The sequence below is a fragment of the Malus domestica genome, chromosome 06, assembly GCF_042453785.1.
Source record: "Malus domestica chromosome 06, GDT2T_hap1".
In the NCBI taxonomy this organism is placed as follows: domain Eukaryota; kingdom Viridiplantae; phylum Streptophyta; class Magnoliopsida; order Rosales; family Rosaceae; genus Malus; species Malus domestica.
In genome coordinates this window covers 26,847,117-26,866,021 of record NC_091666.1, presented here as the reverse complement: position 1 = coordinate 26,866,021, position 18,905 = coordinate 26,847,117, and the positions used below count along the sequence as shown (strand labels likewise).

Sequence of the window (18,905 nt, the reverse complement as noted above, 5' to 3'; positions counted from 1 at the left end):
TGAGGGACATAGATTTTAGTTTTTTTAAATATTTTAAAATTCGGTGTCGGTTTTAAGCGACATAATAATTATCTTTATATACCTTCCCCCGTGTTTTCTTCTTCCTCTCTTGCATTTTTCTTATTCGTTCTTCCAATTTCAAACCCTCCCGTGTTCTCTCTTGCACCTTTCTTATTTGTTCTTCCAACTTCAAACCCTTCCGTGTTCTCTCTTGCACCTTTCTTATTTGTTCTACCAACTTCATTTGTTCCTTCTTCACAACAGTTAGTTTTTCTTGCTTCTAATATTTTTATTTTCTCCACTTATGTTTAATTTTTATTTACAATTTATTTTAGTAGGGAATTTATTTGAGCTGGTTGAGTACATAAAGATTTGATCGACGACAGAATTCTTCCATAATTTAGGTTTCTATCACTAAATTCTTTAATTTTATATTGTATAATACACAAGTTTATTTATTTAAAAGTTCTAATTTAAGTGCTTAGATACATTTATACTATTTTTGTTAAATTAATAAATATTTAGTCGAATGAATTAATTTTGTCACTTGAATTGTTATGAGAAAAAGGAAATGAATAATATTTATAAGCATTTATGTGAAATTGACATATTAAATATAACATAAACCTATAATATTTAGTAATATAAGAATATATTATGTTAAATTAATTTGTTTTGCACTCTAATTGTTATTTTAATTTGTTTTTGTTGTTATTTTGATAACTTTGATAACTTTTGGTTGTTATTTACTAGAATGGATTAGATGAGCATAATTTGATAACTTTTTTGTTGTTATTTTAATTTGTTTTTACTATAATAGATGTTGAAAATTAAAAGATTGCAATCGTGATAGAGTTCGAGGGTTGAAAGATAGAAATTGAAAATTCTAATAGTTATCCCTACATGATAGGGATTGAAAGATTGTAGGCATTTTAGTGTCAACATAATATTTTGCCCTCGTAAAGCGGTAAAACATGGACATGAGTTGGTTGAAGATAGCTCGAAATTTGGAAGCTTATACAACTGGAATTAATTTGTTTTTGGACCAAGCGGTTGCAAATGGTGTTGGCCTTGATAAGTTTAGATGTCCTTGCAGAAGATGTTGTAATCGATATACTTTTGTTAGGAACACTATTGTTGAACATCTCATATTGTATGATATGGATAAAGATTATAAAAACGCTTGGTGGCGACATCATGGTGAGAAAAACATTGGAGAGCAAAATGTGGCAATCGGAGAAGTAGAAATAGGAGATGAGGTGGCTGGTATGCATGATTTTCTTAATGATATATTTGTCCAACCATTAATAGAAGAAGGTGTTGGGCCGTCTACTGAACCCCCTATTGGGGAAAGGCGTCAAGAAGAGGTGGAGACTTTTTTTAGGTTGCTTGAAGAGGCAGATCAAGATTTATGGCCAGGATGTAAAGAGTTTAAGAAATTGGAATCGGTTGTAAGACTGTATCAGATCAAGTGTTTAGCGGGAATGCCATATGAGATCTTCACCACTTTACTTGAGTTAATTAAAAAAATGTTGCTTGAAGGGGATTGTTTGTCTGATTCCTATTATAAGGCAAAAAAACTTATAAATGACTTGGGTCTGACGTATGTGAAAATTGATGCATGTCCCAATGATTGCATGATCTATTGGAAAGATACTTCGGAGTTGACCGTGTACTCGGTTTGTGGTGAATCAAGATATAAAATTACCAACGTAGAGGATAGCTCAAGAAAAAAGATCGCAGCTAAGATTATGTGGTATTTTCCTTTAAAACCACGATTGCAACGATTTTTTATGTCGCAGCATACTGCTGAACATATGAGGTGGCACGCAACTGAATGTCCTAAGGATGAGTTTATGAGGCATCATTCAGATTCTCCTGCATGGAAGCATTTGGATAATTTATATCCAGATTTTGCGTTAGAAATTCGAAATGTCAGATTAGGGTTGGGCAGTGATGGATTTAATCCTTTTGGGAAAATGAGGCATGATCATAACACATGGCCTGTGGTGCTTTCTGTTTACAATTTGCCGCTCTAGATGTGCATGAAGCAACCAAATTTGTTGTTGTCTCTATTAATACCAGGACCGCGTAGTCCTGGTAAAGAGATTGATGTATACATTCGTCCACTAATTGAAAAGTTGAATGAGTTGTGGGAGGTGGGCACTCCCACTCATGATGTATATTCCAACCAAAGTTTTACAATGAAGGCTGCCGTCTTATGGACTATAAGTGATTTTCTAGCTTATGGAATGTTGTCAGGATGGAGTACACATGGCTTTAAAGCCTGTCCACATTGCATGCATGATAAAGAATCTATTTACTTGCCAGCGAGTTGTAAGATTTGTTATATAGGGCATCGACATTTTCTTGAAGATAATCATAGGTTTCGAAGGCATACCATAAATTTCAATGGTCGTTGAGAGCATCGTAGTGCACCAAGGCAGTTGACTGGTTTACAATGTCTCGAAGAACTTTCTACATTGAGATTTACTTTTGGAAAACCAAAGAAAGATGCTTATGTTGGGCAATGCAGAAAAAGAACTTCGGGCAGTACAAGTAGTAACAGTTAGTGGAAGAACAAATCTATTTTTTATGAACTACCTTATTAGAGGCATCTGTTGATTAGACACAATCTCGATGTTATGCATATCGAGAAGAATATATGTGCCAGTGTGGTGGGAACATTGCTAGATATAGAAAAGTCTAAAGATGGATTGGTTGCATGTGCAGATCTTGAAGTCTTGAACATAAGACGTACTCAACACCCATGTAGAGAAGGAAATAGAACATTTCTACCTCCAACATTGTTCACGTTGAAAAGAGAAGAAAAAACTGCGTTTTGCAAAGTGTTGTCTACCATTCGGGTCCCCGATGGATATTCTTCAAATTTATCGAGATGTGTGCACGTGAATGAACAAAAAATACATGGGTTGAAAAGTCACGATTGCCATGTTTTAATGCACCAGTTACTCCCGCTTGCAATATGCCCGGTTTTGCCTAAAGCTGTTACTATGATGTTATTAGAGTTGAGTGCAATTTTCAGATAGTTGTGTAATAAGAAGGAGTCTGAGGAAGGATTCAAGCAACTGAATTCAAGAATTGCCTTGACATTATGTCAACTTGAAAAAATATTTCCTCTTGCATTTTTTGATATAATGGTGCACCTTCCAGTTCACTTGGCAGATGAAGCAGCTCTTGCAGGGCCTGTTCAATAGTGATGGATGTATCCAATTGAACGGTAATTAATCAATTTTTATAAATTTTTTGCAATTGTAGTCATAGCTTTAATTTATAATTCTAATAATTTGCGTTTCGTTTATAATTGTAGGTATTTGCAAACGTTGAAGTGCTATGTTCATAATAAGGGTCATCCTGAAGGTTCCATTGCTGAAGCATATTTGGTAGATGAGTGCTTGTCCTTCTGTTCCATGTATCTTAAAGATGTCGAGTCTCGTCGCACCCGTAAAAGCCGAAATGAAGATGGTATTGGACGTGGAGTGTCTGGTGGGTTATCAATTTTTGACTCCAAAGGATGTTATATGGGTTTATGAGAAAATGTGGAGCTCGATCTAAATGTTCTTGATCAGTGCCATAGATACATTCTAAATAACCATTTAGAAGGTAAGAACGTTTAATCTTATGTCTTCATGTTTTATTGGTTTTCTTAACTTTGAAAAATTAATTAGCTAAATTTGGACATAAATGCCTAGGCAACATGAGGAATTCTTGAAAATGAAACATCGTCGAGAAAGGTTAACTATACGACAAATTCAGGAGCTAAGCAAGGAAGAATTTCCAGAATGGTTCAAGCAACATGTGAGTTGATACAAAACTCACATTATTTATTTGTATTTTTACATTTTAATTATAACATGATTATGGTTATCATGTCAACTTTTATCATCATTTTTATTACAGATGAATTCAAGATGTCATCCTAATGACACGTTGATATCTCAAGACTTGCGTTGGCTAGCTAATTATCCTAGCAAGGTTGTGAGTAGATATAAAAGTCACATTGTTCATGGGTTCAGATTTCATATAAAATCTATGGATGACAAGCATAATAATCAAAATTGTGGTGTCTTTGTACCTGCAAATGTTCCTGGTGCAATTGGGCAAGTGAATTGTTATGGCAGAGTTGTAGATATGTTCGAGGTTAAATATTATGGTCATGCTGAGCCAGGAGATAGGGGTCGACCTATGATGTTATTTAAGTGCGAATGGGTTAATAGTGATAGTCCATGAGGAATGAAGACTGATCAATATGGATTTACTATGGTGAACTTCAATTGATTAGGATTTAAAGAGGATCCTTTCATATTAGCATCACAAGCATTACAAGCATTTTACGTCAAGGACACAATTGAAAAAGATTGGCACGTAGTTGTTCGAACACAACCAAGGGATTTGTTTGACGTATTAGAGGATAGTGATGCAATTGAAGATTATGTGGTACCAAATTTGGATGATCAGATACTTGACCATGAAAATTTCCATACAAAGGTTGGCGTTGAAGAGACTCCTTTTCATGAATCATTACCATTGCCTACCCAGTTCGCTAGTAATGCCAATGCCGACGACGACATGACAGATGATGACATGGAATAAATATATTAACTGTTTTATGTGTTTTAAGTATTAATTAGACAATATGTTTGTTTTCTATTACGTATATGGTTTAAGTTCAATTTTATTTATTAAAATCTTAAAATGTTATATGAGATAACTTAAAAAAAAAAAAAACTCGATATTTATTTTTTATGGGTTAAACATTTAAAAAAAAAACTATTTTGCTGTCGCTTTTAGGTGACGGCATGGGTGAGGTAGTGTCGGCTAAACAATATAAGTATATCTCACATCTATTAAAAAGTTGTCAAAGAAGTGATATAAATGTGATAAATGTAACATTTTAAATTGTAAATAGAGTGATCTCAGTGGTGGACTTTAGAAATTCGAGTGAGAAGGAGTACCTAAGAAAACCAACGTGAAGTGGACTTGGGAACACCACTTTCAAGTAGTCACTTCGTAAGAAAAGTGGGTCAGAAAGTGGTTGTATGATTTAATGCTGCAGTAAAGTGTGTCAGTTCTAGTGTCGGTTTAACTCGACACTAAATATAACTAAATCGACGCAACGGCCACATCATTAAAGCTTGTCAGACAATAGTGTTAGTTTTAAGCGACATCCACATTAACTAAAGCGACGCCATGTAAATTTCAAATAACTATGTCAGAAAGTTGTTGTCTGATTAGATGCAGCAATAAATGTGTCTGTGATAGTGGCAGTTTAAACCGAAAAGAACTTTAGTTAAAGCGACGCTACTTTAATAACTTTTGTCAGAGTCAGTGGTGGTGGCAGTTTAAACCGACACCAAGTTAAGCTAAAGCGACGCAGTCTCTGGTTCATTAAATTTTGTCAGAAGTCTGTGGATTCAATTGTAGTAGTAAATGTGTCAGTGATGGTGTCGGTTTTAACCGACACCAATTGTAGGTAAACCGACGTAACATATGGTTCATTAAATTTTGTCAGGAAGTTGGTGGGTTTTATTTTATCAGTAAATGTATCAGTTGTATTGTCAGTGTAAACCGACACTATGACGCTGTTATTTCGACGCCAGTAGGTTTTAAAGCGATGTCAGTGGTTTAATGTGGGGTTTAACCGACGCCAAGTTAGCATCCGTATTTAATCCCCTTCTTCCCCCCATTTCACCCGCGCTTTCATTTCTTCCCAAAATTCAGTATGTCCATCTCCCTCCCAATTTCGTCGGTTTTTCCACTTCCTCTCTCATTTCACTTTTTAGTTTTTTACTTCTTGCAAATTGTTGTGTTATGGAGCATTTTGAAGATGAAAATGCTGACGAACCCCATTTCAAAGGGGAAGAAGTCGAAGGTTGTTCATTTTTAATTTATTATGGTTTTTAGTTTCAGTTTTTTTTTTTTTTTGGTCCATGGTTTTAATTGTTTTTTCTTTGTTTATAAGGAACAACTCAACGAGGACGGGGACCCTCGATTCCCAACTGGAAGGAACAAGTTTGTTGTTTTGATGCGTCGGGAAAATGCATTAGTGAAATTTCTAGTGCATTTTCAAAACATGTTGTAGCAGAGGTAAGAGATTTTAGACATATGCCGTTGGTGAGTGATTGGCGTCAAATCAAGCAAGATCTCAGAGAAGCTTTTTCGATAAGAATAAAGATAAAATTATTTTTTTTGTTACTAGAAGAGAGTATAATTAGTCAATGTTTGGAATAATAATTAATTTGCTTGTTATTTTTTTTATGCGTACAGGAAACTATTATTTTTCTAGAAGAGGATATGGCTAAAATGCCAATGATCCGGCACATAACACTTCATATTGCGGAGCATGCGTATAAGGAGTATAGAAATAAATTGAAAAAAAAACATTATACTGGTAAACCAGTTGAGGAGTATCGGAAAGCTCCTCCTAATGTGGATCCTTAACAGTGGGCTGAATTGGTCTCCTAATGGAACAAAGAAAAAACGAAGGTAAACTTTTTATTATTATTTTTTTTTAAAGTTTGTAATGTGTTTAATAAAATTTTTTTTTTCTAGGAGATTGCTGCCAAAAATAAGTACAATTTGCAGTTGAAGACGATGAACCACACCACTGGTGCAAAGTCTTTTGCAAGAGTTAGGGCAGAACTTGTAAGGGTTGTTCATTTTCAAGAATTGTAGATATTTTTAAATTTAATATATTATTGGTAGAAATTTATTTATAATTTGATGGTTGGTGAAAATTGTTCTTTGTTTTGTTAACTTATAATTATAGCGGAAAAAGCATGGGAAGGAGGCGGTTCCTATTTCGTTTTTTCATCACTGTCACACTCGAAAGGATCGTACTTGGATTGATGAAACATCGGAGCGCACTGGGGTAATTGATTTTTTCTTTGTTGTATATCATTGTTATTAAATTTTATTATCTATAGTTGAATTCTTATTTAAAAAAATTTAATTGCAAGGCAACTATGGAGGGGAATATTCAAACTATGATTGAGTTTGGGCATGAAGATGGTGATGAGCTTAGGACCCAGGTTTATGTGGAGACGATGGTTCCTGAGCATCATAATAGAGTACGAGGGTATGGACATGGGGTGACTCTGGATATGGTGTTGTATGCATCTTCCTCAACTTCTTCTAGTTCTTCAAGAAGATCATCCCAGAGTTTAGTGGCAGTGTTGTTGACCGAGAACAATGAATTGAAAAGGAAGGAAGAAGGTCATTCTAAACGGATGGCAGATCTAGAATTTTTGCTTGCAGAAACATGCAGCCAGCAGCAGGAACAGAATCAGCTGTTTAAGTTAATACTGCAAAAAATTCAGCCGATACCACCGTATAGCCCGGGAACCCAACAATCAGGCCAGGGTCAGCCTCCTCCTCCATATCCATACCCACAAGGAACCCAACAGTCACCCCAAAATCAGCCTCCTGGTGCACCTGTATATCCGTATACAGGCTATAATCAGCAACCTCCATATCTAATGTATCCGACACAGCCCATGGCATACATGCAGCAGCCACCCATGGCTTACATGCAACAGCAGCAACCCATGTCATACATGCAGCAGCCGCCATATCAAATGCCTGTATATCGACCTGAGATGGCTTCTCATGATGGGATTTGCCCGGATGTTCCCATTGGAGGTTTTTAGGGAATGCTTGCAGGTGGTCCATTAGATGTGGACATGACGAGGTTTATTGGATCACAAGGAGGATCTCAACAAGCATCTCGAGAAGGAACGGGGTCACATTCGGGCTCTGGTTCTGCTGAATAGTGTGGTTCATTTTCTTGTCGGCTATGTATGACACTTGTGCTAGCGTTTATAGTTTCTGTTTCTGCTTTTTGTATGTTGTATTTGTAATGTCGGATTTGGTGTTTGTTATGATGGATAAGTTTTTGTATCTTATTTGAAATATAAAATATTTGTTATGAGCTTTTGTTAATGGTTAACAAAGACTTGGCCTATAAATGATATATTGGTTGGAATTATTTTCATATAATTTTTTGTAATTATTATTAATTAAAAACTGATGGGAAGACTTGAAAAAATATATCAAAATATAACAATTACAATCTGACGTGAGGATTTAGATTTCTTTTTGTTTTTAATATGTGTAGTGTCGCTTGTAAGCGACGTTAAGTTGCGTATTTTATTATTTTAATTCAATTGATGTCGGTTGGAAGCGACACCAAGTGTGATATTTTAATTATTTATTTACTAATTAATGTTGGTTTGAATTGACATCTTGGGGCGTTTCTACATCGCTTATAAGCGACGTCAGTGTTAATGTCGCTTTTAAGCGACGCCTTTGTTCCTTTTTATTTTATATTACTTTGCTTCATGGTGTCGGATTAAGGTGCCTAAGCGACGTCAATACCCTTTTTGTGACGGTAGCATTGGTGTCGGTTCCTATATCCGACATTGCACGATTTAATGTTGGATTTTGCCCAATAATCCGACAGTAAGGGGTTTTTCCTGTCGTTTTTTAACCGACAGTAATATGGCCTTTTGTAGTAGTGAAAGTAAATAAAGCTTGTGACAAGGGCTCTGATTCAGCACCATTCACATAAATATCAAAGTTTTAAAGCAAAGAGTAATAATTCTACCCACTGTAAATAAATTGCTTTAAATAAATAGAACTTGTGAAAGGATTTTAAGTCAACACCATTCACATAAATAAATAGTATCAAAACCTTTTATTTTGCCACTTCCTTTTGTCCCTTTTATTTGTTAATTAATTGTTTTTTCTTTCTGTCAGCACCAGGCTTCAAAACCTTTCCTTTTCTCACATGCTGCACAATTCCAAAAAAAAAAAAAAAACAACTTTACCTTTTGTTTTCTTTCACATGGTGCAACATATCTTTTCAAGGCTTTGGCCCCATTTTCCTTTTTATTTTTGTTTTCACAATTCTGAAGTCATTTTGGTTACTCAGAAAATAATAGTAACAATAAGTTCCAATTGGTGTTCCTCCTCCGTGAGTTTCGAAAAAGTCGAAACGGTTCCCATAAGTTTTGGAATCAAGAGTGTCTGCAACGTATGAGGAGATCAAACCGTTATATTTAGCTCAAATTTTAGTATGATATGGATAAGAGGATACCAAACAACTTTTGTGAAGAAACAATTTCGATTTGAACTACAAAAATGGAGTTGTGGTACTCATAAGGTGGCTGTCCAGTTTTCTGCGGAAATTGGAAACTGGTTTGGTATTTCAAACATCTGCGATGATCACACCGTTAAGGTTTTCTGAAATTTTGATATGTCGTAGATACTGAGTGGACGAACAACTTTCAAGAAGAAAGTATTTCAATCCGAGGTCTTCAAGTTGGAGTCCCGAGGCTGTTTACATGGTTGTCAAATTCTTTACGAATTTTGAGTCTGTACTATTTTGCTTCTGCAAAGGATGATATATAGTCATACAACAATATATATAGTTGCTTCAAGAAAATCAATTGTACTGAGATTTGAAGATAAAATGAAAAGATTTTCTTATCTGTGAGATTCCAGCTGAAGGAGGTGAACATGATTTGTGGTGCTATGCTTTCCATTGACATGAGAACTTCTCGTGCTGATAACGTGTTGTAAAATCGACAATGTGTGCATTGTAATAAATAAATAAGACACAAAGTTTACTAGGTTCCTTTACAGTCAGTGGGACTAGAGTACGTCATCGGAACAGCAGTAGTGCTTTCATTATAATTTGGAATAATAGTAGTACAAAATAACTCTCACTATTCTATCTCACTATTCTCTCCTCTCCTCTTCCTCTCTTTTTCTTTCCTCTTTCTCTCCTTCACAATCTCTTCCCTCACATTCATCTCCTTGTAATGCTCTATTTATAGAGCAAACATTATGAAAGCAGAAAGTTCACTATTTAACTTGTGAACCTTTACTATATATATGTGGGCAAACATACCCATTGTTTTAGAACAAACAATTGGTTTTTTTTTTTACTTGGATAAGAAAAAACAACTGGCAACAAAAAGCCTCTAGGACACACAGAAGAGAAGCAATCGCAACGCCACGCTAACCAAGCTTCAGACGGAAGAGACTGCATCCACCTCAAATCTCTAGAAGAGTTCAGACGGAAGAGACTTGCAGACCAACCTCTGAATATTGACCAAGATTGTGCGTATCCTCCAAGGAGCACAAATGACTCCAGTAATCGAACCAATAGTTAAGCGCCTTTGAATCTCCCTCAATTTCCAGGATATTTAGGGCTGGTTTGGTATTGCTGTGCTTTGAAAAAAAGCTGCTGTAAGAATAAGCGGCTGTGAAATAAATCAGTAGAGTATTTGGTAAACTTTTTTGTAAAAGTGTTTTTGGAAAAAAAAAAAGTAGTCTAATAGTGGATCTTTTCATTAAAGGAGCACTGTAGCTCCGTGTGCTTTGAAAAAAAGCCAGTTTTCCAAAGCTGCAAATAGCAGCTTCAGCTTTTTCCTTTGATTTCAGCTTATTCTCACAGCAGCTTCCAAAATAAGCCATTTTTTTTCAGTTTACCAAATACCTAAAACCCTCACAGCTTTTTTTCATGGGTGCTTTTTTTTTTAAGCACCTCACTCCCAAACCACCCCTTAGATTTTTCTGACAGGCTGCTTCAAGACCACCAAGCAGAGCTAGACCTTCAGCAACCAGCACATTCGCAACACTAACCCTTCTTAGCGCCAGCTAGAATCGGAGATCCAGCATGATCCCAAATTACGAACCCACAATTAGCAGCTTGCGATAGTTATTGCCAATCACCAGATCGATTACAAACCCATCCAAGATTACAGACCCATCAGAATCAACTTGAAAGCAGGATTATCCGGAGGTTTCCAACCGATGGCAGAAGGAGGGAACTACAGGTTATGTGATTTACACGTAAAGATTTTCCGCCTTCAATTTTTTTGTTATATATGCCTGTAGCCAGCCATTGTTTATAATTTCCTCTTACGTAATGCAACGCAGAATACCATATTGTCTTACTTGTCGTCAATGGAAGAATATATAGTTGAATTGAATACACCAACTATGTCTTACTTGTCTTACTTGTCGTAAACGTGGCAACAAGCACTACCAATATATGCCAATACGTGCATACACATACAGAAGCATACCTAAAAACAAAGTCTAGCGCTACCTCTATCATGCAACTTTAATTGGTCTCGATGCATCCGTACGTTAGGTTAAACTAAACGTATTTTTTTTTTCGAAAGAACGAGAAAGATTGAAAAGGAGATTCGATTTATCTGGATCTTTAAATATACATGTTAAATTGTATTATAGGTAAGCATACATGTTAAACTAGAATTTAGGCTGTATGATATGAGGAAAGTTTGTTGATGCACAAAACCGGAGGTCTTGGTACAACGTAAATTCGACCGTAAATCTGCAAGAAATGTAAATAACACAAGATGTATCGTGGTTCACCCCAAGGTTTGAGCTACGTCCACACTGATTGTATTTATTTGAAGGAGAAAGAGCTCTGAGAGTGAGAGCGTTGAGAAAGGGTGAGAGGGCATAAGAATTTGGCCTCCTCTAATTGTGAGGGTGAGGGGTCCTTTTATAGAATAAGGACCCCTCACTTATTACATATTTGCCCCTTCTTTTATCATATAATTACCTTTTAAGTCCCCCGAGTATTTATACGAGGTCTAAATACGAGGCCCTAAATATGGTATAAACAAAGTTAATTACTAAAATATTATTTGACCGTCACATAGTTAAAGTTCTAAAAAACGCTTGGCGCTAGTCGGATGGCAAGTCAGGGCCTAGCGCCTAGACTGTTAGGCAGGGGCCTAGGTGGAGGCAGATTTAAGTAAATTTATTATATATTGTATAAATAAGTGCATATTTATACTTATAAAACACACGTAATTGTATTGAGATACATAAGTTACAACAAAAATGACACATAAATTATAAAGTATTAGAACATATTGAAAATATGGGGAACAAGCACATAATTAATGAGTGTTCATCCAATTATTCAATAAATTTCTTACATTTTATTGAAAAATTGAAAGTTTTAGATTTTCTATCTAAGTGAGATTTGCAATCTAGGCGGGTGCCTAGCTAGGCGGACACCTAAGCGGGTTAGGCGGACGCATAAGTGGGTCTAGGCATAGGGAAAGGTGCTTCTTGGAATGCCCGTATGCTCTAGATGAATGGACGAGTGTGATCAGACAACCAGAAATCAGACAATGACAGAGTGTCATTTCTTAATTTTCAAACGTCTAGGGACTAATCGGGGCAGTGACCTAGCGCCTAACACCTAGGCGGGGATTTTTAGAACAGTGCACATAGTGGTTGAATAAACCAGTCCATAAATTCATTATAATACTATTTTACAAAAACTCTGAACTTTTTTTTTTGGATAAAAAAATTAATTGAGTCCTAAATTAAATAAAATTATTTTCTTAAATTGAGTGTTAAATTGGATTTTTGTTCGTGAAAATTGTGTACCTGTTCAAACTAATGTACCAAATCGAAGGACTAAAGCCAAAATCCAATCTCAGGCTTTGTTTCAATTAACGAAATAGTAAAGCAATCTTGTCCAAATGATGAAAATCAAGTGTTTTAATTAATGCGCGAATAAACCAAAATCTCTTCTTCTCTTCGAGATTTTTAAATGTGCCCGAAATATGGTACAGTACGTCATATGCTATTATACAAGTGGAGGTAATTTTTTTTTAAAGTGTCCCTCCACTTGTATAATGACATTTGGCATATGTGCCCACATTCTGGCACATTGAAAAATCTCTCATTCTCTTAAGTTAAAGTAACAAATTTTATTTCATAAACGGCGAAGAAATATATATATATATATATTTACTGTTGAAGACCGTTATGCCTTCGAAAGGTGTTAGCAACCATTACAATGGGCAAGAACAAGAGGAGGCTAGTCTATACCTTCATTAGGATTACACAAATATAAAGGAAAATTAAACATCACGGAAATTAAATATGCACCAAAAGGGCATATGTACACTACGTTACATATGCATAGTGACGTCTAAAATATTTATATAGAGCGATCGATCTCGACTGATTCAGGTACAATTAGAGCAACTCCAGCGGATGCTGGTTGCTCGGGCGACAGGGGAGGAGAAAGGGCCTGAGGGCCGGTGGGAGCAGCTCCAGCGGGGAAGGGCCCGAGTGAGGGTGGGAGGCCGAGCGAAGGGGGGGGTGGGGAGTCGACGGGCCTGTGGCCCGAGTGCTTTGCAATTTTTTATATTTTTTGTGTCAGAGAGAGAGAGAGAGAGAGAGAGAGAGAGAGAGAGAGAAAGAGGTTTTTTATTATTTAAACAAACAAAAAAAACTATTATTTTGATTGCTTATTGACAGGGGGGAGGGTTCCAAGGGTGGAGATGTAAATGGCAATTACTGTTCATTAATGGTAGTTACTATTCATTTAAGGCAGTTACTGTTTAATAGGGTGGATTGAATAGTGGATTGCCAGGGGAAGGGCTCCATGGGTGGAATTGCTCTTAGGCAGGCAGCAGATGACCAAATATTCAAACTTCACATGTAACAAGTTGGCCGGCCATGGAGGGTTCGATGATTTTCTCGTTATGGCATGTTTGTGCATGCATATATTGGTCATTGTTATGCTCAGAGCTTGGATGAGCATCAGTACTATTGGCATGGGAGCTTACAGCTGCTTGGACTTGTACCTCCAGCTCAGGAGTAGTAGTCAAAATTGTCATTTGCTTCACAACATCAGCTTTCTGTTCTGGTAGCTTCTCCTCCACATTTGTTTTGTTATTCCTGTACTTTGCATAGAGGGCCATCTGAACCAACCCAAAGGAGAAACCAACAATGTTTGGGGTCTGCAAGTGAAAAGATCATGTGATTAGTTAATTAAAGCTAGCAAATATATTCTTATACAGAGGAAATTCTACATTAAATTTATGTAAGGAGTAAAATTCAAACTTAAGTGCAGATGAGAGCACACACTGCTCTAGCCGACGAGTTTGCTAAACCATGCAAAATATCAAAATAAATGCCATAACGTAATCTAATTAAGAGCTAGTTTGGAAGTGCTTTTTAAAATGACTGAAAGTAGTTTTGGTGAAAATATTATTGGAATCAATCTTTAGTAAAAATGCAAGAAAATCCTAGAGCGTTTTCAGTTATTTTAAAAGTGTTTCTTGCAGAAAGCACTTCGAGTGCTTTTAGAACCCAAAAATATTTTCAGTCATCTTAAAAGTACTTCTAGACGAGCCCTGAATTTTCCGAACAATATTTTGGAGCTTCTTAAATAGTTCTTGTTGCTTTCTTATGTCACTAAATTAAACTTGTCGTAAGAGAGTGGTCCATTAAGAGATAGTGTTTGCATAACAAATGATTTTTTCCATTTCCTTATAATCATGCTTTTTAATTGAATTATTCGATGATTTAATTAACTTTAATGGACTTATTTTTGGTTTGCCACGATATAAATCAATTAAAGGTTGATGTGATCAAGCTAGCGTTATACATGCATCGTAGCACACATTAACATATAATCACCAGATTTTTTTTTTTTTAATTTTAAAAATCAGAAAAAGGAAAAGTCCACAATTAAGGACAGGTTAACCGTACACACCTTGCTAATTAGTTAAACCGAAATAGCCGTACACAAATAAAATGACTTACTGCAACGTAGAGATCCTTGAGGAGTAAGCCATAGCTGAGCCACATAACGGCACTTAGGGTGAGGAAGAAGGATAAATTAAATGGCATGAACTCCACGCTCTTGGTGCGGATAACCATTTTCTGCACAACACAAAATAAAAAATCGTGCATGTATTAAATCTTAATGCATAGAAAATTTGAGATTTTGTTTAAACCTTTAAAATTTGAAAACAGTACTTGCTTAATCAATTACCATGGCGCTTAAAGGTGCTGCAAAGACACTGACAGAGAAAGTCACACAAACCCATCCTAGAACTGCGACGCGGGTCGGCCCTTGTGATAAGAAGTGAGCCAGAAGAAGAATCAAGCAAAATCCCCCAAAGTTCACCAGAAAAAGCAGCGTCAGAGTGGACACCTGCAACACAAATTTGATTTATTAATTATAAATAAGTCCTTTAAACAAGTCATATTCTACCTGGAATTCACCTAGACTAATGGGAGGGGAATTCAAACTGCGAAAAACGCACACTGCTCTAGCAACTCTGCAGTAATTCCTTTAAACTTAACATGCAGATTTGTTCTCTTAACATGCAGATTTGTTCAAGAGAGAGAGAGAGAGAGAGAGAGAGAGAGAGAGAGAGAGAAGATAACACTACTCACCCTCGCTTGCTTAGTTGCATATGTAAGGTAAATTGCAATATAAATGGTCTCTATGACACAACCGAATGAGTTGATGGTGATGAGAAGGATCTCATTAGACTTGAGGAATGCATAGTATATCCATATCGTTGCAGTGAACAGTGCAAACACATATGGAACTGATTGAAATCCCTCCGTCGATTTCTTCTTATACACCCTCCAAAACGTCGGCCTGCACCGCCCAAAAAATTAGTCGGAAAAAAAAACTAATAAACCTCATTGTAATTCCTCATTATCCCTGAAATAAATTGATAAGAAATATAACTTACAGCGGAGCTAGAAAAACGATGAACGAGGCAATGTTGCCTGTTTAATTGAAAATAGTAAGAAGAAAAAAAGTTAGTTTCTCTTCAAATAAAGTAGAATCAGGAAAACTAAAGAAAAACGATTTTGCACAATTCAGTTTATTTCGTCTCTTATTCAATGCAAAGATCATAGATAAGTAGGGCTTGGCGTGCATGGAGAGAAAAAGAGTTGCGAAACCAATGACAATGCTAATATATTGTTATACCTAGAACGCCAAAGGCAAAAGCCAATGGATGGTGAGAAGTTGATGCAGACATGGTAGCTGGCTAGAGTTCTCTCTTTGGAGATGTGTAGCAAATGAAACTGAAAGTGAAAGTGAAGGAACAGGGTTATATACGATATAGCTTAACCCTATATCCTCTTTCTTTATCTCTCTGATATTCCAAGTCTTTGCCACGAGATCATGAATACAAAGAGTCCTTGGTATTTATATAGAAAGAAGTTGGGGCTATGTTGTTGCATGAAAGGCTGAATTGTGATGATTAGTTTATTAGCGTTTAGCATTAGGTGGCTGTAGTAAAGAAAACCCCTGCACCCATGACATCACAATAAGCATATATGTGAGTGCCAACTCAACAAGGTGAGTCGGTATTTTTAACTATTGTGCAACACACTTACAGACTTACGTTACATATTTAGAAAGGTTGCACCTCTTTCACGTGAAACCTTCCTAAGCAACTTCCCCTTTCGATTTATCACTTTCTATTGCTTTTAGCTGTTTTTCTTGGGGTACCCCCGGCTCTTTGGCCTTTGGCAGTACTTTCATGCTCATTCAACCCCAAACCCTAACAATATTTCCAAAAACTTCTCAATAAATTTTCTTCTATCATGCTTGTTGATACTATATTGATCGCATCTCTCATAGTTGTAATATAATGGTCTCAAAAGGTTCTCAAGTTTTAGTCATTAATTGATTAACTATATATGACATACGACATTAAAAAAATTTATCTGGTTAACAGTGACGAAGGTTGTAGTCATGTCCAAATATGAATGGATGTAGTTTTCACTAAAATAGTTCATTAGATATTTCTGAAAAGGTAATCATAAGTTCTTCACTCAATCGGAGCAATATGGTTGTTATGCTAATTATTGAACTTATTGAAGAGATGAAATATAGCAAAATTACGGATAATATTCTTCATCAGCAGTTGAATCGATCACTAGAAGAAGAATTATGGCAAAATTAATTACGATACATTTTTTGTAAATAAAACTTTCATGCATTGAAGAGAAGCAAATGAAAGGCTTTTATTAAAACTATTGTAAAATTGAGAGTGAAATTTTCACCCTGTACATGTCATAAATAGAACTAGTACATGCCCACACGCAAAGCTGTGTGTGAAATTTTTTATTTATATTTTTAAAATTGGAGAGAAGAAGAGAGTGAGAGAGAACGTAGGAGGGGAGAGAGGAAGATATATTTATTTTTTATTTATTTTAATTTTTTTAAATTAAAGATATTAAATCATCTGTAGGTGATGCTTCAATAAAAAAAACAAATTTTTTTTTGCAAAATTATGTTATTGCCCTTAATTTTTTTTGATACGATAAAAGACTAAATAATCTTTTCATATTCTTTTGGTTGACAAAAAATATTCTAGTAATATGTAATTTAAATATGTAGTATAGATTTAAAATCTCCTAAAAAAATCAATTATTTCCATCATAACAGTTTGGAATATGAAATTTTAGATTTTTGTACGTTTTGATGTAAGTCCCTAGCAGTTCTCTTCTTAAAAAAAGTGAGAAAGGCGAACTTGTTTTTTTAAAGCAATTTTTATCAACATTTAGATGAGAGATGTAATCCATTATTAAATAATAAATAGATATGATACCTCTCCCTTTTTTTATTTATTTATTAGTAAGAGGAGGGAGAATGATTCGAAACAATTACAATAATTTGAGAAAAAAAGAAATTTCAAACTCGAGACGCATGAATAAAAACTCAATACCCTATCTATTAGAATATTGAGTACATACAAATAAATAATAAATATACATGATACATGTAAAACTACTCATAATAATTTAATCATACGAGAAATCCACTACTGGGAAATATTCAAGCCTAATGAGTTCAAGTCATGACATCTGTGAAGCAAAATTTACTTTTTAATATTTGGTGGGCGATTATAGCATAGAAAAAAAGGGTATTGCGCTCTATCTCATATAGCTTTTGACCATCACGCGTGAACCGGGGATTCAAAGTGACCATGTTTTGATTGCTACAAATGGCAGCATTTGATCCCATGACAAGTATCTGTATCTACTTGTTTACATAGGTATATTGCTAAAAAACCACAATCCCCCTTTGAGTTCCTTCCTTTGGTTTAATCTTATTGTAAGTACGGGTTTGTGAATGGTTGAATACAGAAAAAACTAAAAATTGGAAATTTAGATTTAATAAGATGTTTGTGTGATTGCTTTTTGGTGGTTTTAAATAGTAATGATGGACTGGGAAGTGGTAGGTGTGGGATTTAGAATATGGTCCGCCTGATAAAGGATAAGATTTCCTAAGTATAGAAGACAGATTTTATGTCCTCCCACTTTCCGTGTTCTTCCGTACCCTCTTATTTTGTGTGATTACGGTTAAGTTACATTAATATTTTATATTATTTTTTTATAATAATATAAATGTTGACCTGATTTAACCGTGATCACACAAACAAGAGGGCACCAGAGGACACGGAAAGTGAGAGGGCAGAGAATCTGCCTCCCTAAGTATATCGATGATGGTCCAATTAATTAAGATTAGCTAGCTTAGTGTACCTCCTATATCTGTGTGATTAGTAAAATAATTATTGTCCCATCGTGTTATTAATTTTTAGAAAGTATTGATGAAGATATCTTATGACAAGTTCAGGTGATTACTGTTGGTGCTAGGATGTGAGATGATGGTTATTTTCTATTAAGAAAATTTTATTTGAACTCATGTAACATTTTTCTACATTTAACTTATTCTCTAAATCCATATTATTTGCAATTAAAGAATTAATATCTCTTTAAACCCAAATTTATTACCTAAACTACCCTTCCAACCCCAATTCAAAGTGTAAAATTATTTTTACACCCATTTATAAAATAAAATTGGATCTAACAGAAAAAAAATCCCCTTTATAGCTAACTAGCTTGAATTTGGGTATATATAAAAATGTTCTATATATTATTGGCTTATTAAATGTTAATAATTTGAAAAACTGAGTTGAATTGTTGCAAAATTTTCTTGAAAGTTCCCTTCTCCACAATTCGAAGCTCAAGAGGCTGGATCGAATTGCTTC

General features: G+C 35.3%; 1 protein-coding gene and 2 long non-coding RNA genes across 3 annotated transcripts; 1 reads left to right on the top strand and 2 right to left on the bottom strand.

Moving 5' to 3' along the window:
• Nucleotides 1-974: 974 nt before the first annotated feature.
• Nucleotides 975-2,039, top strand: LOC139196904 (uncharacterized). Its single transcript, XM_070823258.1, has one exon. It carries the CDS (start codon nt 975-977, stop codon nt 2,037-2,039), a length of 1,065 nt encoding a protein of 354 aa, XP_070679359.1.
• Nucleotides 2,040-13,280: 11,241 nt separating this feature from the next.
• Nucleotides 13,281-14,761, bottom strand: LOC103437581 (uncharacterized). Its single transcript, XR_011581815.1, has 2 exons — nt 14,641-14,761; nt 13,281-13,832 (listed from the first exon to the last, which is right to left on the bottom strand). It is a non-coding gene; the product is annotated as an uncharacterized lncRNA (long non-coding RNA).
• A 518-nt stretch (nt 14,762-15,279) lies between these two features.
• On the bottom strand, nt 15,280-16,007 carry LOC139196715 (uncharacterized). The gene is made up of 3 exons (XR_011581816.1): nt 15,830-16,007; nt 15,588-15,624; nt 15,280-15,490 (listed from the first exon to the last, which is right to left on the bottom strand). It is a non-coding gene; the product is annotated as an uncharacterized lncRNA (long non-coding RNA).
• Between the last annotated feature and the right edge of the window lie 2,898 nt (nt 16,008-18,905).